The sequence below is a fragment of the Hemicordylus capensis genome, chromosome 6 (assembly GCF_027244095.1).
Source record: "Hemicordylus capensis ecotype Gifberg chromosome 6, rHemCap1.1.pri, whole genome shotgun sequence".
Taxonomy (NCBI): Eukaryota; Metazoa; Chordata; class Lepidosauria; order Squamata; family Cordylidae; genus Hemicordylus; species Hemicordylus capensis.
Window position 1 is genome coordinate 9735404 of NC_069662.1, and position 23304 is coordinate 9758707.

Sequence of the window (23304 nt, forward strand, 5' to 3'; positions counted from 1 at the left end):
AAAGAGGTTCCACGAGAGGGCCATGGCGGCCTCTGTCCAGATACCCCTTGGTTCCAGTGAGACTCCAATGAATCGCTTTCTTTGCCTCGGGGTCCACAAGGGATGTGGTGGCAGAGGAACCCCTCACTCCCCACATAGAGACTAAGCTTCCCCCATAAAACAGCAAGGCAAAGGGACAACAACAATAGCCTTTTTGCCATACAAACTTTTAATCTTTGACACTTTTGGTAAAGATGGAGGTAATGTCCCTCCTTAACATTTCTTCTTGGCCGCTATGGGACAACTGGGAGCAGACCAGGTTTTGTGCAATGACTGCGCTGGCGAGGGAGGGCGGACGAGGAGAAAAAAGGAAACATTAAATTGACCTACCATTTGAAGGGTGGAGTGGACAGACAGGGGGCAGAGGCACCACACCGCCGAGTATCGGCCTTGCAAATCCCACACTGGGAGAGTCACCACTGTGACAAGGAGAGCAGGGGATTTCACAAGGTGGTGGTAAGGGAAACAGGCTGAAGAGGAAGAAGAAGAAGGAGGAGGGAAGAAGGAGGAGGAGGAAAGAAGAAGAAGGAGAAGAAGGAGGAGGAAAGAAGGAGGAGGAAGACTGGATTGATAGTAGATATTATACTATCCATCCCTACAAGTTAGAGGGAAGAGTAGCCCATATGCAATACAAGAGTTCATCCCACCACTTTAAGTATTTTGCCATAGAGTGACTCACCACCCTGAAAGCAAGGCTGCAGTCTTCAAACTACTCCCCTCCCCCTGCAGAATGCGGCCTGATAAAGGATACTTCTTTTGCCTTTTTAAGATTAATAGTCATACCAATAAAAAACAAAAAATCAGGGATGTTGTAATGGAGAAAGGTTATTTCCGGACAGCTGGGCCTTCGTCATCTTCAGTGACAGAGATCACCCCACACCATGTTGCGTTACCCCAAACACAATATTTCCTGCCAAGCATCTCTTGGCCATGCGGACTCAAACGGACGCCAACAACAAAATAAGACAACTGGCACACTTTGCATGTGGGCGGGAGTGTGTGTCTTCCCTTCGAGAGGGGTAGAAGTGAGCGGACAGAGCTCAGCTGCCACTAATACGGAGGGGTAGGGTTTTGTAGGGGTGGCCGGGGGAGGGAGAGGGGACAGTCGTTTCCTCGCCCCCCGGCTCGCTCTGCTCCTACAAAGACTCTCCAAAAAGATGAAGGGCAAAACCGACCCCCTAATGTGTTCTGTTGTGCAAGGTCCATTCTCTCCAGTTTGTCTTTGTGGTGGGGTTGCTTTGAAAGGGAGGATTCCAGAGAGCTGTGCAGGAGGCTCCGTGTGCATCCCACCCCTCAGACCCCACCATTACTTGGGAATTCTGGCTAGGCGCAAGGCAGCCCTCCGTCTTCAGGCCAAGAAGCACCTGGGGGTCTAACAAGGGATGTTGCAGTCCAGGCAGGAAGCCTCTTCGCCCACCCCTCCTGCGCAGCGGTCGTTTCCAGTGGGGGACTAGTGCTCCCACAGCCGACGTATCAGTCCGACCAAGCCCGGGAAGGCTGTGCGTCCATTCGCTTTGCCAGTTCTGCTTCCCTCGTCGGGGCTTGGCCCAAGTTAATTGAAGTGAAATTTGAAGTGGAAGTTCCCAGAACCAAACGGGTTGAATTCAAATGGCCAGTGGTGCTGGTGCCCACCTCCTCCCTGCTGGTTCTCCGGGTCCAGGGGGTCTTCGCCGGAGTCAAACTTCTGCCGCATTTCTAGGAGGGGGGAAAACACACAAAATGTTGTGGAGGAGGGAGAAGAGAAAACTCAGAGGATTGTGACGTCTGGGTGACGCATATGCATGGAGACACATCCAGTAGTCATACCACTCAAGCATGACTGGTTGAAATCTGATTTTTAAAAAGATCCTCCTGGTGGTGGCACTAGCCCCACAGAATTTGTATTTCTGTGTACAGCTCCTAGCACAAAGACACAAAATACACCGCCCCATCTCCAGAAGGACTGTCAGTCTACCAATATATCAGGTGGCAGTGGATGATGGGAGTTGTAGTCCACCAACATTTCATGACCCAAGTCTATTTTTATTTTTATATACAGTGAGGGAAATAAGTATTTGATCCCCTGCTGATTTTGTCCGTTTGCCCTCTGACACAGAAATGACCAGGCTATAATTGGAATGGTAGGTTTATTGTAGCTGTGAGAGACGGAACAACAACAAACATACCCTCAAAAGCCCAGTGCCCAAAAGTCAGCGATGGATTTGCATTGTAGTGAGGGAAATAAGTATTCGATCCCTTCACAAAATATGTCTTAGTACTTGGTGGCAAAACCCTTGTTGGCAATCACAGAGGTCAGACGTTTCTTGGAGTTGGCCACCAGGTTTGCACACAACCCAGGAGGGATGTTGTCCCACTCCTCTTTGCAGATCCTCTCCAAGTCAGAAAGGTTTCGAGGCTGATGTTTGGCAACCCGAACCTTCAGCTCCCTCCACAGATTTTCTATGGGATTAAGGTCTGGAGACTGGCTGGGCCACTCCAGGACCTTCATGTGCTTCTTCTTGAGCCACTCCTTTGTTGCCTTGGCTGTGTGTTTTGGGTCATTGTCATGCTGGAATACCCATCCACGACCCATTCTCAATGCCCTGGCTGAGGGAAGGAGGTGCTCACCCAAGATCTGACGGTACATGGTCCCGTCCATCGTCCCTTCGATGCGGTGAAGGTGTCCTGTCCCCTTAGCAGAAAAACACCCCCAAAGCATAATGTGTCCACCTCTATGTTTGACGGTGGGGATGGTGTTCTTGGGCTCATAGGCAGCATTCCTCCTCCTCCACACGGCGAGTTGAGTTGATGCCAAAGAGCTCGATTTTGGTCTCATCTGACCACAACACTTTCGCCCAGTTCTCCTCTGGATCATTCAGATGTGCATTGGCAAACTGCAGACGGGCCTGTACATGTGCTGCCTTGAGCAGGGGGACCTTGCGGGCACTGCAAGATTTCAGTCCTTCACGGCGTAATGTGTTACCAATTGTTTTCTTGGTGACTATGGTTCCAGCTGCCCTGAGATCATTGACAAGTTCCCCCCGTGTAGTTCTGGGCTGCTTTGTCACCGTTCTCATGATCATTGCAACTCCACGAGGTGAGATCTTGCATGGAGCCCCAGACCGAGGGAGATTGACAGTTGTTTTGTGTTTCTTCCATTTGCGAGTTATCGTGCCAACTGTAGTCACCTTCTCACCAAGCTGCTTGGCAATAGTCTTGTAGCCCAGTTCAGCCTTGTGCAGGTCTACAACCTTGTCCCTGACATCCTTCGGACAGCTCTTTGGTCTTGGGCATGGTGGTGAGTTTGGAAGCTGAGTGATTGCTTGCTTCTATGGACAGGTGTCTTTTATACAGGTACTGTAACAAGCTGGGATTAGGAGCACTCCCTTACAGAGGGTGTTCCTCATCTCAGCTCGTTACCTGCATATAGTGAAAAGACACCTGGGAGCCTGAAATCTTGCTGGTTGATAGGGGATTGAATACTTATTTCCCTCACTACAATGCAAATCCATTGCTGACTTTTGAGCACTGGGCTTTTGAGGGTTTGTTTGTTGTTATTCTGTCTCTCACAGCTACAATAAACCTACCATTCCAATTATAGCCTGGTCATTTCTGTGTCAGAGGGCAAACAGACAAAATCAGCAGGGGATCAAATACTTATTTCCCTCACTGTATATATAAAATTTATATATACATTTATATCCCACTCTTCCTCCAAGGAGCCCAGAGCAGTGTACTACATACTTAAGTTTCTCCTCACAACAACCCTGTGAAGTAGGTTAGGCTGAGAGAAATGACTGGCCAAGTCACTCAGCAAGTCTCATGGCTGAATGGGGATTTGAACTCGGGTCTCCCCGGTCCTAGTCCAGCACTCTAGCCACTACACCACGCTGGCTCTCAAATCTCACACTCTAAACCTTGCTCTACACAAAGTTTGCCTTCTGTGACTAAGTGAGCAAAGAGGCACTACTTTCTAAAGCGGTGGATCTCCTATATTAAGCAGGAGAGAACAACTGGTCCTATCCAACTCCAGCACAGCATCCTTCTAGTGGCTGTTGCTGTTGTCTACCTTATGTTTCTTTATAGATCGTGAGCCCTTTTGGGAGAGGGAACCATCTTATATACTGCTTTTCATCACAAGTTCTCCAACCAATTTACATAGAAAAATATTAGGAGGAGGAGGTGCAATTCCTTTTCTGATGGTATGGTTGCAGCTCACTGGGTTGAGAAAGGAGTCATCTCCCTCCACAGCCCCTGAGATTTTAGGAGTCCTGCAAGCCCCACCTCTGTTCTGGGACAGCAGGGAAGCCAGAAGCAGCAAGAAGAGTTTCAGTAGTAACGAGTGCAGATCCAGTTGCATTACTCTTTAGACAGCACTGTGGATGCATTTTGATCCTGCTCCAGGGTTGACAAGGATGCTACGTTTACTGTCAGGCACAGAGTTCACCATTCCAAGCTCAGCTTTCATCAAGAAGAAAAAAGCAAAGGTCTATCCCTATTAGTAGCAAGTGGACAAGGCAGTGCCAGAAGGGGGCTCAACATTTCTAACAGCCAAGGTGCTTCATTGCTTCTCAAAGCTTTGGCTGCGCTCCTCATGGCTAGCACCAACAGAATTGGTTTATGCCGAATAAAGGAGCAAAGTGTGTCGTTGAGTCAGTTTCGACTCCTGGTCACACAGAGAGCCCTGTGGTTGTCTTTGGTAGAATACAGGAGGGGTTTACCATTGCCATCTCCCGCGCAGTCTGAGAGGATGCCTTTCAGCATCTTCCTATATTGCTGCTGCCTGATGTAGTACCAGCCGGGATTCAAACCGGCAGCCTTCTGCTTGTTAGTCAAGCATTTCCCCGCTGAATACATAGCCCTAAATAACTAACTCAAGTCACAGAAGGCAAATTTTGTTTAGAGCAGGGCTGTTCCATTCTGGCCTTCCTGCAGATGTTGGCCTACAACTCCCATAATCCCTGGATATTGGCCACTGTGGCTAGGGATTATGGGAGTTGTAGTCCAAAAACAGATGGGGGGGAGTTGAGCAGGCTTGGTTTAGAGCCAGGATTCTTAAGACTTGGGACTCCAGATGTTGGACTCTTTTGGCCACCACGACAGGGGATGATAGGATTTGTAGTCCAACAACATCCAAAGACCCAAGTCTTAAGAATCCCTGGATTAGAGCAAAGCAGATGCAGTTCTAAGCCCCAAGCCCCACCAGACAGTTGTTACCTGGATCTGTCAGGACCTCCTTAGCAGCTGCAATGTCAATGAACTTCTTCTCTGCCTCCTTTTTCTCATCTTCCGACTGGAAGTTGTCTGGGTGCCATTGCTGAGCCAGCTTCCGGTAGGCTTTGATGATTTCCTGCTTGTTGGCATTCCTAGGGACAAACACACACGTGCACAGTTGGCTCCTGCATTTTACAAGGGGCACATTTGAACAAGGAAATGGCAGCAATCCGGATCTGGCTGGCATGTCAGTGTCGACCAATTAGGTGCCTGCCATTTTTGGTAGTCTTATTCTTTTTAAAGGACTTCTCTCATTTCATACGATTGCTTCTGAAATCTTTGTTAACTGCTTTCTGTGTTGCCTCCCCGCAATTTTTAACTAGAGAAAACTGGGTTATGAACATATCAAGGTAAGGAATCCTGCTAGGCTGGTGACAGAGGAAAAGTTCAAAACTGTGGAATAGTAAGGGGCCTTTGAGGTTTTTTGTCCAACCTCCTGCTCAGTGAAGCCACCAGAGACGTCTTGGATTTTTGGTTCAGCCCCTGAAGTTGCCTGTGACAAACTCCAGTTCCGAGTCACAACAATCCATTGATGGTCATGAGAATGAGTGTCTGGGTCAGCGCCACCAAGGTGAAGCAGGGAGTTCTACTCCAAAGGGGTTTGTGGGGTTCATACTCAACGGGGAAGAGAGGAATCAAGGACAGAAGGTGCTGTGCTTGCCTTTGGTCCCTCTTCAGTGGTTAGGACGCTACCCTATGGCTGTCAGGCAAAAAAGGGCATCAACAGCTCCCTTCATTGCATGTGTCACAGCTGCCTGGGCTCCCCTGCACACTCTCAGAGCTAGGTGTGCCTCCCATGAGTTGTCCCCTTTGCTAAGCAGGGTCCACGTTGGTCTGCATTTGAATCGGAGACTACATGTGTTTCATTCCTACGTAGAAAGCTGCCTTATACTGAGTAAGACCCTTGGGTCCACCTAGCTCAGTACTGTCTACACTGACTGGCAGCGGCTCTCTGTGGTTTCAGGCAGGAGTCTCTCCCAGCCCTACCTGGAGATGCTGCCAGGGATTCAACCTGGGACCTTCAGATTACAAAGCAGATGCTCTGCCACTGAGCTTCCCCTTTGGGGAAATATATGACAGTGCTCACATGTAGTCCCCCAGCCAAATGCAAGCTAGGGTGGACCCTGCTTAGGAAAGGGGACAATTCATGCTCGCTCCCACAAGACCAGCTCTCCTCCCCATGCATGGCTTCTTGCAACAAACCATACTTTCCACAACCATGGTCCGTGGTAATGTCTAAACCGGTCCTAGTTTTCATGGTGCAGCATCACGCTGGCCTATCGAGATCAGTACTGTCTGTAGTGTTTGGCAGAGACTACCTCAAGTTGCAAATGGAGGCATTTCCCACCTCTGCTCTCAGGGACCTTTTTAAAGCTCAACTGCAGTTTTGGGGCACAAGGCCTGCATTTTGCAACAGCCTCTCTCCGACTCTGACTTTCATGAACACAGCATAGGTCAACAAAGCATTTGCAGGTCAGTGTGGACCCCCATTTCGATGCACAGAGGAATGACCAAGGTGGCACACATACCTCTGGATGCCCAAGATTTTATAATAATCTCGCTTCTTGGACTGCTTCAGCAGCTTCTGTGCCCTCTCCAACCCTTCTTTTATTTCTTCATTTTCGCTATCAAACTCTTTGGCTTCTTGATAGTCTTCAATAGCTGTGAAGGAGACAGAGCTGGTATTTAAGCAAAACATTACGCAACTTTTGTTTTTAGATGTTTTCCGCTCAGGGCTGGTAGGTGTGAGCACATGGAACTTGGCCTGCTGCATGGAATCCAGAAAAATCCCAGTTCTGGCTCTTTTCTTAAACATGCAAGTTACTAGTTATTCAGATGGTATTTCTTGGTTATTAAGAAGTATTAGGGCAACTGCCCCAGGTTTGCTTCAGTGTAGTGCCTGAGGAGCCAGAGCTTAGAAGTGACTTCTGCATTGGGGCAACTAGATAATCACCTTGAAGATCAAAGAGGGAGAGATTTCGGGCATCTAAGCCCACAGGAGGGGCAGGGAGACCAGGAAATGCTCAGCAACTGCAGGGACTAGAAACAGAAGAGGGCTGCAATGCAGGTGGTCTGGTGGACCTCTCCTCGGCATCTAGGAACACAGGAAGCTGTATATACTGAGTCAGACCATAGGTCCATCTAGCTCAGTATTGTCCACACAGACGGGCAGCGGCTTCTCCCAGACTGCAGGCAGGAATCTCTCTCAGCCCTATCTTGGAGATGCTGCCAGGGAGGGAACTTGGAACCTTCCGATGCTCTTCCCAGAGTGGCTCCATGCCCTGAGGGGAATGTCTTACAGTGCTCACACTTCTAGTCTCTCATTCATTTGTAACCAGGGCAGACCCTGCTTAGCTAAGGGGACAAGTCATGCTTGCTACCACCAGACCAGCTCTCCTCCTTGGCATCTAGTTTGTTAACTCTCCCATAAGACACTCCTGAGCCGTCATCCCAGTTCTCATCAGCCAGCTTACTCACTCTGGTTCTATCCCCTCCCATAAGTTTCATTCCACAGGAGGTGGAATGAAAATGGTGGAGTCTGTATTCCACATGCCCCTCACTCTCTCAGTTGCTTCCCCAGACCATACACCCACTGCCCCTCAGCTAAGCAAAAAGCTCAGATTCTTAATGTGCCACAGTTTTAGGCATCGTCTGCATAGCTTTATGCTCAGATCCAGAAGCGACTTCTTTGCTGACCTAGTTTATACGGGGACCAGCGATCTCACTGATCCGGCTCAGCTTTTACATGTGTCATGATGAGGAAAAGAAAGAGCTGGGACCTGTACCTATCAATGATTGTTAGCTGTGGGTTCAGAGGCAGGGCCAGTTGGAGGAGGAGGAGCTCTTGCCTGCTCCTCCCAGCAACTCCAGCTCTGCTGTCCTTGAGACCTGCCTGCATTGCCTCCCAGCACACCTCCAGGATGGCACCTCTCTTACATCCTTCAAATCCCTCCACAGAACGGTGACATCTTTGTCACAACCCTTCAGCCTATCTCTAGGCCAGGCGTTTTTGTGACCTCAAGAAGTAGATCTTGCTAAAGTTGGAGGGAAATAAGTTAAGTGAATCTACCCTGGAATTTGGCAACACACAAATTCAATCTATGCTATGGCTTCCTTCTTCCTCCCCGCCTCATCGTGGTCAGGGCTGCTGAGCATACCCCTGTCCTGAACCCACCTCTTTCCCCCTCCTCTCAATGTGACTGGCTGGCTAGGTGCTCAGGCCTGGCCCACCCCTCCCTCAGCCTGACTGACAGGCTCAACAGCCAGCAAAATGCCGGCTGATGCTCAGCCTTGGCATTGCCCTGGCTGCCGAGCCTGTCAGTCAAGCTGAGAGAGGGGCGGGCTGAGTCTGAGCAGCCAGCCACGCATGCAGAGAGGAGGAGAGAACAACGCTCCCTGACACCCCATCTCTCCTGGAGAGGGAGCCAATGGAAGTGAGGGAGGGAGGTGGGAGGGTGCGGTGTGCCTCCTACAAAGTTTCAAAGTATGCCCAGGGGTTCAAGTACCCCGGTGGAAAACCCTGCCCTAGCCAGGGGTTTTCAATATATGTAACTGAAATCTTTCAGTTACATATACTTTATTTGAAAGGGGGAAAAGAAAGAGTCACACAAACCCTCTATTTACACTTGCCTTGATTTCTGCCCCCTGCTTCCTCTGTTGTCTCCCAGGTCAAACTTTAGAATGTAAGCCCCTCAGGGCAGGGACCTATCCTTTTGTACTTTGTAAAGTGCCATGCCATTAATAGTGCTGCATAACTGATAGGTGGCAAAAAGAATGCCCTGCTTGTGAGCTTCCCAAAGTACCTTGGTAGGCCACTGTGGGAAACGGGATCCTGGATGACCTAGACCTTGGGTATCAGGACCCTTCTTATGAGCAACACAACCTCAACCATCCAGTTGTTCTTACCTTTCTCAAACTCCTCGTTCAGGATGTAGGCTTCAGCTCTGTCACGCAGGATGAAGATGTTCCTGGGATCAAGCTGGTGGGCTTCCGTGCAGATGTCGATGGCTTCATGAGGTTGTTTGCTCTGTGGTGGGGTGGGGAGAACAGGTTAATCTGTGCCTCCAAGTTCCCAGGAAACCTCATTCCTCACTGTGTTCTGTACCAATGCCAATTCACTGGACAGCATCAAACCAGAGCAATGCTGGTTCAGAGCTCTTCTTAGACATGGGCTAAGCAGCCCCGCATCTACAGATAAAGGGGCTAAGCAATGTAACCAAGGACAAACAAGGAAGTGAGGGCAGAGCAGGAAGCCAGAGACAGGCCCCTTGATTTCAAACAACTGAAGCTTTATCTCTAGGACTAAGTTATTTTTAAAATCACTCAAGATCTGGCAGTGTTAGCATTCGAGCGTGAAGCACTTAACCCACTCCTATGAAGTGTTTTGGGTTTTTTTTAATCGTAAGAGACCATAATGTCTAGAACTCAGCTTCCCAAAATTAACACATGCCCCTTCTGAGAAGCCAAACAAATGTCTATTTCCCTCTTCTCCTCGAATGGGCAGGACAGTCTGGCCTCACCTTGGACAGACAGTGGCAGATGCGTCCTCTTGCCTTCGTGGTATAGATCTCCACTTTGGGTTCCGTCTTCATGGCTGCTTTGTACTTCTCAATAGCTTCTTCATACCTATTGCCAGCCAGCAACAGAAATCACAGCATTTGGAAGAGAATGGCACCTTGAGTATTCTCAGACTTGGGTCCCCAGATGTTGTTGGGACTCTTTATTTTGGCAAAAACTGCTTTTTGTGCAAAAGCCAATTCACTCATGCATAAACTGTTCCCTGTAACAGGAATTTCCAGACATTGTTGACTACAGCTCCCAGCGTCCCCAGTTGTGATGGCCTTTGGCTGCGGACTGTGAGAGCTGGAGTCCACAACATGGAGGAATCCCTATTATGAGGAATGCTGCCCCACACCTCCTCACAAGAGCCGAGGAAAAGGAGAGGATCCACCCCACCTCTGAGCTCGGATGTGCTCCTCGGCCGATTCCAGCTGCTTGGCCAGCTTCTTCACTTGCTTGTAGTGGGAGAAGCAGTCCTTGTCATCCTGATCCAGCTTCAGGCATTCACGTACTTGGCTGCAGAGAGGAGAGAGAGTCCAGCTGGAGTGGAAGGGGCTAATGAAAAGACTCAACGAGCAGGCAGCAGGAAGAAAGGAATCCACTCACAGATGCTCAGAATTTCACAATTCAACTGGCCTTCCCTGAGAAGTCCAACACTGTCATTCACTTCAATGAAGAAAGGGACGAGGGATGTGTGGCCAGCTGGCCCGCCAGGTACCCTCCCTCTTGCATCCCTCAGCCAGTGTCACCAGCCCTCTGCCCATCTTGTCTGCCTCTACTTCCGAGTTAGCAATGGAGAGAAGCAGAGGAGGAATGAGGTTCCCCCCCATTCTGTTGAGTTTGGGACTACTAGGGCTGGTGAATGCTCTCCCCCGCCCCCCAGCAACAAGTGGCTTTGATTTAATGAAGAAATCCCTCCTCCCTCTGCCTGTGCTCAGCTCCTGCCTTTGTTCATGTGCACCCACTTTGGCTAGCGGGCAACACATGAGGCTCCAAGGCAGAACCCCTGTCCTGGTGCTGTCTACAAGCGGATCTAGGAAGAAAGTTACAGGAGATGCTTTCAGGCTATTAGAGCAGGGCATTCTTTGCACACACATGCACACACTTTAGGTAGAGGGATGGAAGCGAACTACAGGCGGTACTCACTTTAAGGACTCCTCGTGTTCTCCCACGTTGTAATAGAGCTTGCTGAGTTTCAGGAAAGCGGCCCTGTTATCGTTACGGAGCTTGGTGGTGGGTTTCAGGTCCAGGATGGCCTTGCTGTAGTCACCAAGGAAGAGGTGGCACTCGGAGCGCAGCTCCTTGGCTTCTGGGTCCCAGGGGGAAATCTGAAGCAAAGAAGAGGGTGGGGGTCAATGGTACTCCTAATGCTTCCCCATCTTCATGACTTCAGAGGTTTCCCCAACTAGTTTTTCCTGTGTGCCACTGGATAAATTGATAACACCCACCCACACACACACACACACACACACACTCTACCAGGGAATTCTGGCAAATCCAGCCAATCTCCCCTGAAATGTGCAATGCCCTCTTCCATCCTATGTGGATAGGTGAGAAGAGAAGCATTCGTTTATCTTTACACTGATATCTCACTCTTCCTCCAAGCAGCCCGTGGTTATCCTCACAACAACCCTGTGAGGTAGGTTAGCCTGAGAGATAAGGGACCAGCCCAGAGTCACCTAGTGAGTTTCATGGCTGAACAGGGATTTAAATTGGGTCGAGTCCACCACTTAACGGCTACACCATGCTGGCTAATGCGAGGAGGAGGAGGCTTCTTGCTTATGTAGATCCTTCTCCGCTTCTCCTTTTCATCCCAGCCACCCCAACTACAGGACAGGTAACACCTCTAGGTTGGGTCCAGCAGACCCCAGTTGTGCATCCCTCCATCAAAATGGGCAGGTGCATTCTCACTTCATGTCAATTTCACACCACGCCAACCTAATTCCTCTCCAGACAGACAAACATATCTTGAGGATTTTTGTTCCACAACATCAACAAGCATAATAAATAGGGCCAACACTAAAAAAATATATAAATTTGTAGTAATCAAATCTGCATAAATATGTAATTGACAAGTTAAAGAAAGAAATCAATATTTATTTTTTAGATGCAGTGTGTGGGGGAGCAGTTCTTAATTAAGGCTGTATTACATTTGCTTGTATTAAAACCAACCAACAACAGAATTTAGATTGCCCAATCAGAGGGGTTTTTTTTAGTCTATTAAAATGGTTTATTTAATCAACAGCGCTGTCCCTGGCAGGGCGTGGGCCTGGGGGTGAATCAGCATGTGCGGGGCCTCCTTAGCTCTTCAATATAATATACATCATATGTATTATTATAATACATACACACAGTTTTACACATTTGTGTAACTTGCATTCCAAAATGGAATTCTCTTGCAATAATTTTTTTTTTATTTTGAAGGAAGACCCTTTGATTCCCAACATGGCAGGACGATCATTGCAAGGGCAGCAGTACCAGCCAAGGGAGGCAGTGTGCACGCATGTGCATTCAGAGTTCAACCTTCCCGATTCAACCTGAGTGGGAGCTAAGTAACTCTCCCGAGTCTCTACCCTCCCTCCTTATAAGCCGCGGATATAGTTTCTAAGCTCACTTGGGCCTCCTAACACAAGCAAGCAGCAGGCAGCAACCATACAGGAGGAGTGAATGAAGCAAAGACAGGAGATGGATTGGAAATCTGGATGGGTGGGTGGAGGAATGGATGTTGGAACAAGCAGAAGCATCAGGGCAGCCAGACACGATATTTGGCGCACAGAACTGCACAGAGAGAGTGCACAGCTGCAGATGGTGGTGCATGTGGTAGAGAGTTCCCACCACCAGAGAAAATGCATAGCCGCAAATCATGGGGGTGGCGGGGGGGAGAGTTTACACCTTTCCTCACAGTCCACACATCTCCTTTTTCCATGAGGAGGCGGCTTTTCCCACACCTCCTTTCCCAAGCCACAGCCAGTGACTGTGCCCACCGCCCACCCCGGTTCTGGAAGCTTCAGTGATCCAGAGCTGCTTGAAGGGGTTAACAGAACCCAGCTGACAGTTTGTTTGCTTTTAAATCCCCAAGCAAGGTGGAGAAAGAAACAAGCATGGGAGGAGAGCTAGTCTTGTGGTAGCAATCATGAATTTCCCCCTTCTCTCCCCTGCCACCCCCACCCCCACCCACGGATCTTCTGCTCCTTCCTGAGACATGGCCGTGCGAATTCCCACACACTCCAGTGCAACAATGCCACCATTCTGTGCACAGCTGGCCCTGGCTATAAGGAGGGGTGGTGGTGGTGGTTAGAGCTTGTTTTTGATCCAGGCCAGGCAGCAGATGGCCCCGTGCATTCATCATTGGGGTTCCTGCTGCATGGTGCCCTGCAGTTGTGGGATCTTCATCAGAAGGTAAGTTGGGTGGGGGATCAGCAGAGGAGGGGTCCCTCCTTAGGCCAGTAAAAGAAGCACTTTGAAACTGCAGCGGGTGTGTGTGTGTGTGTGTGTGAACTGCTCCCTGTTCGCATGCCGGTGTAGAATTGCAGATTTCATCCTATCTTCATTTGTGCTTGTGATTCCACACTGTGGAATCACAACTTGGGGGCGGCGGAGAGTGCGTGCGCCTGGGCCCTTTCCTGTACCTCCTCATGGCCCAATCCCCCTCCAAACTAGCGCTGCAGCCGTTCAGCTCCAGTGATGGGGGAGGACAAAGCCAACCCCCACCACGTCTGGCTGTCTCCTCCCCTCTGACAGAGTAGGGAAAGCAGCCTAAGGCAGGGGAGGCTGGGGAGAGAGTGTGCACGTGCCCGCAGGCCTGCACTGCCTTCCTGAGTGGCTAGCAGCCACTCTCTGGGCGCCTTCGGCCGTGAGCTGGTTGAGGAGAGAGAGCAGGGCAGTCTGCTCGGCCAGTATGCCGAGCAAGGGGCCTGTCCAAGTCCGATCACCCTGGTCGCCCCGCCCAAAGGATGGCCCTGTTAATCAAACAGACCAACCAATTTCATGTTGCAGCCCTCAAAACAAGACATAGCAACTGCGTGCAGGCCGAGACAGACAGCAACCGGTGCCAAAGCGACAGGCCAGCAGTCTGTGATGAAATGAGGATCTGAAGCCGCCAGACCCCCCCTGGGGCCCTAGTGCAACTCTGCTGGGCCAGGCTAGCCCGATAAGGAGAAATGACCAACAAGGTACCTCAATTGCTCGATCCAGAATACTGATGGTTCCCAGATAATTCCTCCTCTGAAAGGCAGTCCGGGCTTCTTGCATGGAGAATTCTAGCTCAGTGACCCGTGCGAGCTGACTCTGGGCTTCTGTGTTATCTGGACTACTTTGAAGCTGATGGGAATATTGAAAAAATGAAAATCAAAGAGCACCAAAAGAAGCTTCAGTTAATGTGTATGGTAACATATCTCCTGCTCTTCTAGCATCTTTCTTGGGTCTGTTTCTAAACTGGGAGCCCCTAGAAGAAGGGATCTGTCCTCTCATTTGTTGTAAAGGCCCCAATGTCAATATACAGGTTGCCCTGGGAAAAACTGGGGTATTCTGGAACAGACCGAAAGTATGCAACTGGAAATCTTGTCAGTGTCATGGATATAATCAATCATAGTGGAGTGTTAAAATGAGCTTTTATTTATGGCTTACCAATCAAAGAGCAGTAGGATGCTTTAAAAAAACCCAACACGTTTGTCTTTGTAATTATGCTTAATTGATACAAGAAAAAGATGATCAGGGAAAATGCAAGAGGAAAAGTGGCTGCAAGGACATCTGAGGATTTGACTAGTCATTTCCAGAAGTGCCCAGATATTCCCACAAACATCTATTTGTGTACTGTTCCAGTTAGTGGCAATGAGGGCTGTATAGGGCAATGTCTTAGCAGGTTATTTATTTATTTGACATATTTATATCCCACACAAAATTTACGTCTCTGGGAGGCTCACAATAAAATGTAATAAAAAATTACAACCCTCATTTCTAGTCACTGCAATGTATAGACTGATGGGCATATTGTAGTGAAACTGAAATTCTGTATAGGCGCAAGCAGTGTTCCCTGCAACAAGGATGCCCAGATCTGTTGACTCCAACTGCCATAATCCTCAGCGAAAGGCCACTGCAGCTGGGGGTGCTGGGAGTCATAGTCAACAACACCTGGGAATTCTTGTTACAGTGGCTGCAAAACTTGAAGCCAAAACTGGAGAGAAGAGTTCCCCTGACAATATGGGTTGCCTCGAGATTCTAAATGGCTGGAAAATATCAGAGGTGGAGGAGGAGACTGCTGATTAAGGTAGGTAGGCATATGGCCTTGCTGTTGGTTTCCCAGACCTCACTCTTGGGATGCCCCAAAGACGGATTCCCAAAGAGGCCCTGAAGCATCTTTCCCCAATGGCCCATCACGTTCTGCCAAAGAGCTTGCATCACCAGCCCAGGTGCCCAAACTTGTGGCCAGTTTCTGGCAGGGGGTACACCGCTTACCACAGCTTCAAAGTCCTGCTTAGCCTCCTGTGTGCTGCCTTGTTTCAAGAGGATGTTGCCTCGCTGCAGTCGGGCCTGTGGGGTAGAAAAGTCCAGATTCTCAAGGCCGAGGATGATGCAAAGACAGTCTCTGAGACAAGAGCAACAGTTTCCCGTTTAGAAACAGGAAACTGCCACGTGCAGATGAAAGGAAGCTCCGAGATGGTTTCAGGGCCCAGCTGAGTGTGTTGGTCGGGGTGTAGCAAGGCTGGAACAAAGGCCGGCCTGTGCGCTTTCCTGCACTGGCCATGCCCCCTGCATCCGCATGGTGATTCAGGGGGAAGGGGCATGGCTGGTGCAGAGTAGCATTCAGTGTTCTTTCTAACAGGGATTCCCAGATGTTGTTGACTACAGCTCCCAGAATTCCCAGCTGCCATGGCTTTTGCTTGGGGATTATGGGAGTTGTAGCCAATAACATCCGGGAATTCCTCTTAGAGGGAACAGTGGTAGCATGTGCAGCAGTCTTCATGGTGGGCCACTGTGCGAAACAGGATGCTGGACTAGATGGGCCTTGGGCCTGATCCACTAGGGCTGTTTTTATGTGGTGTGTGTGTGTGTGTGTGTATGGGAAGTCTGGTGGAGGGAAGAGGGGTGCCGGTGGCAGTGTTCTGTCCAATTTTTTTCATCTGTGTGCGGAATGAGTTTTGTTCTGGGTGGCAGCATCAAGGCAACGTGTGTGCACATGCATTTGGAGTAGGGTCTTACCGATTCAGCGTGAGCAGGATCTAAAATTAACTGAGCGGACATTTTAAAAAAACTTGTGTGTGCATGCACATGCTCATAGCTTAGCGGGAACACTGCCTGGTGGGCCCCCCCTGGGACATTTGTCCCCTCCTCCCCACTCCATTGTGCCAATGGGCCTGGTGCTGAGTTTGACCTTGAAAGGCTTAAGTCAGGGGGTCCTCAAATCTGGGTTCCCTGATGATGTTGGACTGAAACTCCCATCATCTCCAGCCACAATGTCTAGAGGCCACTGTGGCAGGGGATGATGGGTATTGTAGCCTAACATCATCTGGCGGTCCAAGTCCAAGAATCCCTTCCTTAAGTAGACTCGGAGCAGGATATCTCAACAACTGCTACTCTGTATTATCTTGATGACCTGCTCCATAGTCCTTCGCTGAAACTGCAGTGGATGGCCACACACAAGGCAGTGGCCCACATATCACACAATACAACGTGCACATTGTACTGTATGGTATGTGGGCTGGTGCCTGTGGCGATGCCTATTTTGTGGAGCCTGCCTCATTCCACTGTTAGTTAGGTTTAGACTGCAGGTTTAGAGATGGCCCTTACAGAGCACATTTGGGACTGCAGAGAATTAATTGCTCCGTGGCTCTTTTGCTGCAGCTCTCTCATAGTGGTTTTATATCACTTTTTTAATGCAACTTGACTTTACTGGTGTGAGCCACCTGAGTACTGCTAAGCTGGAATGGCACAATACATACAGAGATGCATGCACTGATAATTCTCAGGGTCCTGATTAAATAGCAAATGGAGACCCTCACAAACAAACCCAATGGAGGAAACTGCTTATGCTCCCTGGAAGTATTATGAGTCCAGAACACCGGCATCCACCAGTACTGCATGTACACTTCCCCACATAACTGAACATTGCTCTGAACCAGTGTTCCCTCTAACAGGGATTCCCAGATGTTGTTGACTACAACTCCCAGAATCCCCAAACAAAGGCTATTGCAGCTGGGGATTCTGGGAGTTGTAGTCAACAACATCTGGGAATCCCTGTTAGAGGGAACACTGTTCTGAGAACAAGCACTGAACAGGGAGGGGCCCCTCTACCCACAACCCTCCATTCCTGGACCCCACACAAACTCCTCGTCCATACCATCTAGGTCCTCCATGGCCTTTTCCTCCCACATCTCTCCACTCATCAGACATTTGCACACATCCCTGCATGTGACCATCGCTCATACAGCTCCACCACCCTTAACCATCCTGATGTCTCATGGTCCCTCCACTTCCCTCCTCCCCATTGCTTAACCCTTTATCAAATTTTAGACTGCCAGCTCTACAGTCTAAAATACAGCAATAACAAACAGGGAACTCAAGCTAGATCTTTTGCATGCCATGCTAGAGCTTCAAGGCCAGGATAATCTCCTCTCCCCTACTCCAGCCAGAAGAGCTTCCTGCCCAACTCAGATCTGAGAGGAAGGGGTCGGGGGGGAAGAAAGAAAGAAAGATTGAGAGAGAGAGAGAGAGAGAGAGAGACTTACAGCTAGGAAATCCGGCTTGAGCTCAATGGCCTTGGAGAGGTCTGGCAGCGCTGCTTTGAACTTGCCCATAGCCAAGTAGATGGTTGCACGTTTGTAGTAGGTAAGGTAGTTTTTGGGATCAATTTCTAAGAGGGATGCATGAGTGGAACAAAAAGAAAACACAGTGGCATTTATTTCTGTATCAGGGCTATATAGTGCATGATTGCAAATTAATTGGGGGGAAATCCGAACCCCTCCTCTGCAAAAAAACTAATCCTTACAAGATGAGCATGGATTATTGCAAGCCTTGACCATTTCTCTTTGAATCTAGGAGCCAGACAGTGGACACTTACACTGTGGAGAGGGAGGGTGACTGGGCTTCTCTTTATCCCCTTCAGGAGTAATATACTTTGAACAGTAACAAGTACATGCGTGGATTGCTAACTGGTTGAAGGACAGGAAACAGGGCAGGTATAAATGGAGAGTTTTCACAATGGAGGGAAGTAAGAAGTGGGTTCCCCCCAGGAATCTGTACTGGGCTTTTAACCTATTTCATAAATGATCTAGAAGTAGAAGCAAGCAGCATGGTGGCCAGATTTGCAGATGATACCAAACTCTTTCGGGTAGTGAAATCGAAAACAGATTGTGAGGAGCTCCAAAAGGATATCTCCAAACTGGGTGAGTAGGCAACAAAATGGTAAATGTGGTTCAATATTGGCAAATGTAAAGTGATGCACATTGAGACAAAATCCCACAACTTCAAGTATACGTTGATGGGATCTGAGCTGTTAGTGTCTGATGATGAGAAAGATATTTGGATCGTGGTGGAGAGCTCGTTGAAAGTGTCAACTCAATGTGCGGCAGCTGTGAAAAAGGCCAATTCCATGCTAGGGATCATTAGGAATCTGACGGGGCCTGAGAGAGCTTGGAAGCCGTGTGAAGCTCCAGCGTTAACACAACAGCATCCACTAATATGACATCTGTAGTTTAGGTGTTTGTATGATCTTTTCAAGCAGATAGGATGCATTACTTACCGACTGCAGTGTGGTAGTGAGACAGCGCTTCAGCCAGTTGCCCAGCTGCCAACAACTTCCGGCCCATTTCCAGGTGGTTTTCGATCTCCGCTTGCCCAGCGGCCAGCAAACCTATAAGGTACAAAATAGTTCAGGAGGAGAATAAGTCAGTGTAACTGATTTACAGTTACTGAAAAAGAGAGAACATGAAGTTATGCACTTGCGGTTTTGCCGGTTACCAATTCCAGAACCTGATATCTCACCAAGCTTAGCTTTAGCCTTCTGAAGGGTTAAGGAAAGAGTCAAGGATAGCAGGGAGGCGATAATTCAATTTTTTTATTTGTCTACTTAGATTGCAGTTCTCACACAGAGTTAACAAGTTCCTTTCCTCTTCTGGTTCTATGCACCAGTTACAAATCAGTGCTTTTTGTTTTGTTTCATTTGCTTGTTTATTTAAACTGCATGGGATACAACTCAGAAAAGATATGCAACAGAAAAGCCTGCAAAGTAAGCTGTTTCAGATTTTATTTATAAAACCATACTCCTCTAAAGGAAGCGCCTGAGACAATACAAGCCACTAGCCTGTGTCATTTCAGGGCTAGGCCTGGGTTCAAACCCCCACTCAGCCATGAAGCTCACTGGATGATAATGAGCCAATCACCCTTTTTTTTAGCCTACCCAACTTTACTGGGTTGTTGTGAAAATATGAGAGAGGGGAAGTGGCATGTATACCATCTTTAGCTCCTTGGAGAATGGGCAGATTTTAGTGGAGCAATACATAAAGGAAACAAAGAAAACTTCTACTACTAGGATAAAATATTGTGTTTGCAGCAGCTGGCTTCCATGCTGGCCACAATACACTCCTGTCAAGTAGATCAGCCTTTGATCAGGCTATCTAACAGGATGTTCTTTATTCTCTCCCTGATCATCAGCAGGAGACAGTTTTTAACCAGCTGCAGAGTGAGAAGAACGAACTAGGTGGAGGTCAGTTCTCACTCCAGATATACCGTAGTTAAATAAATGACCCAAACCGGATGAGTTAGAAGGAGCAGCTTGAAGTCTTTTAGTTAACAAGTTTCAAAGTTTATATTGAGATTTAAAATCATTTGAATATTTTAGGGTTGGTTGTTTTACATTGGTTTTAGTGCATAAAACACCCAGAAATAAAGGTGTAAAAAGAGAAGGGAAGGATTCCCCACCCCCACCCCAAGTCCCCAAACACTGAGGTCTAGAAACAAGTCAAGGCTGAGTGGGTGGAGCTAACGAGCCAGCAATAAGTCCAAGTATGGAAAAGGGGGCGTGGCAAAAAGAACCGCCAGAGGGATTGGGTGGGGCCTGGGAAGGGGGTGTACGGTGGGGCGTGGCTTAGAGGGTGGAGAAAGCGTTGCAGCAAGAGACGGGAGACCGCCCAGGCCGGGCGGGGGGGCTAAGGGGGCGGGGCCTACGAGAGAACAGGGGGCGGGGCCATCGGAAGCTCGGTTGCTAAGGGCTAGAGGAAGGGGGGGTCGCCACCTCTCGGTTACCATGGTTACCTGGCAACTGTAGATCCAGCAGGACACACAGCAAGGACGCGACCCACAGCAGGCGCCTCTCGCAGCCCCCAGGGCCGAGCCCGGGGCTGTCCCCGGCTCTCCCCAGCAGCCCCAGGCCGCGCCACAGCGGCTGCTGCCCGGACTCCATGTCCCAGCTCCGGCACCAACTCACTTCCGCATCCGTTGCCTCGTCGGCTAAAGCCACTTCCGGCCTCTTGCCTCCCCCTCGGAGCCTCTCTAGGCTTCCTCCCCTCTATGGGACATCAGGCCTCGTTCCGGACCGGAGTCTCTCCTACAGGCGCGGCAGGGGGTGGGGGAGGAAAGCGTGGCGCCCTCTGGCCAATCAGCGCCCTCTTCCTGCAGGCCGGAGAACTTCGATAGCCAATCAGCTTGAGAGAAGGAGTTAGTGCCTGGCGAGGGCATAGTCAGAGAGAGTAGCATCTTTGACGCGTGCGATGGAGTAGGTGAGCTGCCCAAAAACACGTGTTGCAAGGGAGGAGATGGACTTGTGGGAGGTCATGCTTTTTTCCATGCAATAATTGAATGGTTAGCTAATTAGCCGTCACGCTAAGCACGTGTGAGTGGCTGCGGTGGGAGAGGGAGACACGGGAGAAAGGAAGCGAGTGCCGCAGGGCTCGTGCCCCACCCCGGATCGTGTGAAGCGATCCTAAAGGAGGGAATTTTTCTGGGCATGTACAGAGTGCCCCTTGCTTGCCTCTGGATATCCGCCCTGCCCTCACCCCATAAAGCACCATGTGCATTGGTGTAGCTGTATAAATAGGGATAATAATAGGATCTCTTTGTCTAAACCAGGTCTGCTCAACTGTGGTCCCCCCCAGCTGTTTTTGGACTACAACTCCCAAAATCCCCAGCCACAGTGGCCAATAGCCAGGGATTATGGGAGTTGTAGGCCAACATCTGCAGGAGGGCCAGCATCTGCAGGAGGGCTGTGCTGGGGTTTGATAGGTCCAGTTGCCATCTCCCCATCTTGTATATCACCACTTTAAAAGGTGCCTCTTTGCTCAGTGTTCTGACCTTCCGTTCATTCTCGCCATACCGATTTGCTGCCAACATTACTCTTCTGTTGGCATGCTGCCTATATTGGAGGAATGACAAGACTGCAGGTAATGTGAGCAAGGAACCCAGTGTTGTGTGTGTGTGTGTGTTACATATTTTAATTCCTCTTCTCTTTCTCAATGAGTGGCAGGGATGCAGCTAGCCTGATGGAGCCAGGCTGCAAGCGCCGGAAAACGGCGAAGCTGACAGATGCCACTCCTTGGAAGGTGGTGCCAGTTCTTTCGGAGCGGGAATCTCAAAGAGTTGCGTTAATGCCTGTTTATGCTGCGCCTGTCCTGGACAAGAAGGAGGCATCCCGACTGGTGAAGGAGGTCTCCACCGTCTACCCACTGGGCGACTACCCGCACTTGAAGCGTGTCCGAGCGCGCGCCTCCGTGGACAGCCCGCACCCACTGGAGATGATTCTGTGCTTGGCAAATCCCAGCCAAGAGGAAGGAACTTTGCCATCTCTGGCTGAACTCTTCCCTGACGGCCAAGTAGACCTGTGTGGCTTGGGGGAACCCTTCTTGGCTCAGGTGCCGCTCTGCCCGCCCTTGACCCGGCCACAGTACGAGGAAGCCGTCTCACACTGGCCAGTCTCTTTCCACGAGAACAAACACATCAGCCAGGCCTTGAATGGCTCTCTCTTCACAGCCTTGGAGAAGGCCGCCATGCAAAGCCACATGGAGTTGGCCATCCAAGCCGCGGAACGGGGAGCGAGGCAGGGAATGAAGCCGGTTGGAGCCGTGGTGGTCGATCCGGTGACTGGGAGAGTTCTGGCCACGGGACATGACTGCAGGGACGGCCTCCACCCGCTGCTGCATGCCGCCATGGTTTGCATCGACCTGGTAGCCTGTGGCCAAGGTGGTGGAGCCTACAGCTATAAGGATTACCCTGCCTGCACCTTCTTTCAGGTGGGCAGCAATAACTCGGACCCGTCCTCTTTTGAGGACTCGCTGCCCTACATCTGCACCGGCTACGACATGTACTTGACGCGAGAACCGTGTGCCATGTGTGCCATGGCGCTGGTGCACTCTCGCATTGAGAGGGTCTTCTATGGGGTGCCATCCCCCCAGGGAGCCCTGGGGACCAAGCACCACATCCACAGCCGCAGGGACCTGAACCACCGCTACGAGGTGTTCTGCGGCATTCTAGAAGACCAGTGCCGCACGCTGATGCAGGTCTCGCCTCTAAAGGAACCCCCAGGAGAGACTGCCTGAGAGGAGGGCTTTTATTTTTTTAATTTTTTTTTAAAAAAACAAATAAATTATTTTAAGAACAGGCATGACTCTGTTGTGATTGACGGTATGGAAGTCTTTTGAGCAGCCAGTGTTGTGTGGATTTCTTGCAGTGCACGCTGGGAAATAAGCAGGGGAAAGAGGAACACTTAATGGCCGCTGCCCACAAATGCTCCTAAATAGAATTCATAATTGCGAAGGGTACCTGTAGGCTGTAGCCACATAATGAACCCTTCATCTTTGCATAGTTTTCTGAAGCGGTGGATGGGTGTAGGACAGCTTTAATTAACACAGCGATTCACAAGCTTCGGGCCCCAAATGTTATTGGACCACAACTCCCATCACCCCCAGCCCACCCTTCAGCCATTATGGCTGGAGATGATGGGAGTTGTAGTTTAGCAACATCTAGGGACCCAAATTTGAGAATCCCTGGCTTAATGCATGGCAGGAGGCTATAGATCTGGTTTGCACAACTGGGTGACCCACCAAGCCAAGCAGAACTCTCCAGCCATCTGTTGTGGCCTGGCAGGAGATAAGCAGACCCTCCATTTGTGCTATCCCAGGCAGGGAGCAAAGACGAGGAGACTGACTGAGTTGTCAGTCAAACCACACTGCATAGCTTATTATGGGCTGCCTCTGTTTCAATGGGTCACAAGTGGTACGAGAGTGCTACAGAATACTGGCTTTCATGGATTTATATCCAGACTTTCCTGACAGTGCAGTCCTAGGTGAATGCACAACAAAGCAACCCAAATGCAAAAAATTCCATCCTAATGTAAATGCTAAAAGCTCCAAAAACGTACGGCCATAAAGGGCCCAGGAAATGTTTCAAAGTGGCAACTGCTCTGTAAGTGGTCATTGGTTTTCACTTAGAGATGTAAAAAGATGAAAGCCCCTGATTGGTCTGTAA

At 49.6% G+C, this 23304-nt stretch overlaps 2 protein-coding genes across 4 annotated transcripts; one reads left to right on the forward strand and one right to left on the reverse strand.

The window, feature by feature from the left end:
• Window positions 1–187: 187 nt before the first annotated feature.
• Window positions 188–20343, reverse strand: LOC128329321 (dnaJ homolog subfamily C member 3-like). The gene is made up of 12 exons (XM_053260286.1): window positions 20101–20343; window positions 18590–18700; window positions 17577–17701; window positions 15307–15381; window positions 14029–14172; window positions 10999–11180; window positions 10249–10368; window positions 9813–9918; window positions 9199–9319; window positions 6822–6954; window positions 5236–5384; window positions 188–1734 (listed from the first exon to the last, which is right to left on the reverse strand). The coding sequence occupies exons 1-12, from the start codon at window positions 20246–20248 to the stop codon at window positions 1592–1594; spliced, it is 1557 nt and encodes a 518-aa protein (XP_053116261.1). The 5' UTR covers window positions 20249–20343; the 3' UTR covers window positions 188–1591.
• On the forward strand, window positions 20306–22437 carry ADAT3 (adenosine deaminase tRNA specific 3). 3 transcript variants are annotated; one of them, XM_053260288.1, is made up of 2 exons: window positions 20306–20564; window positions 21302–22437. In XM_053260288.1, the coding sequence occupies exon 2, from the start codon at window positions 21324–21326 to the stop codon at window positions 22374–22376; it is 1053 nt and encodes a 350-aa protein (XP_053116263.1). In that variant the 5' UTR covers window positions 20306–20564; window positions 21302–21323; the 3' UTR covers window positions 22377–22437. The 3 variants fall into 3 exon arrangements, with proteins under 3 accessions (XP_053116263.1, XP_053116265.1, XP_053116264.1); XM_053260290.1 differs by having other exon boundaries at window positions 21308–22437; XM_053260289.1 differs by lacking the exon at window positions 20306–20564 and adding an exon at window positions 20576–21224.
• The last annotated feature ends 867 nt before the right edge of the window (window positions 22438–23304 follow it).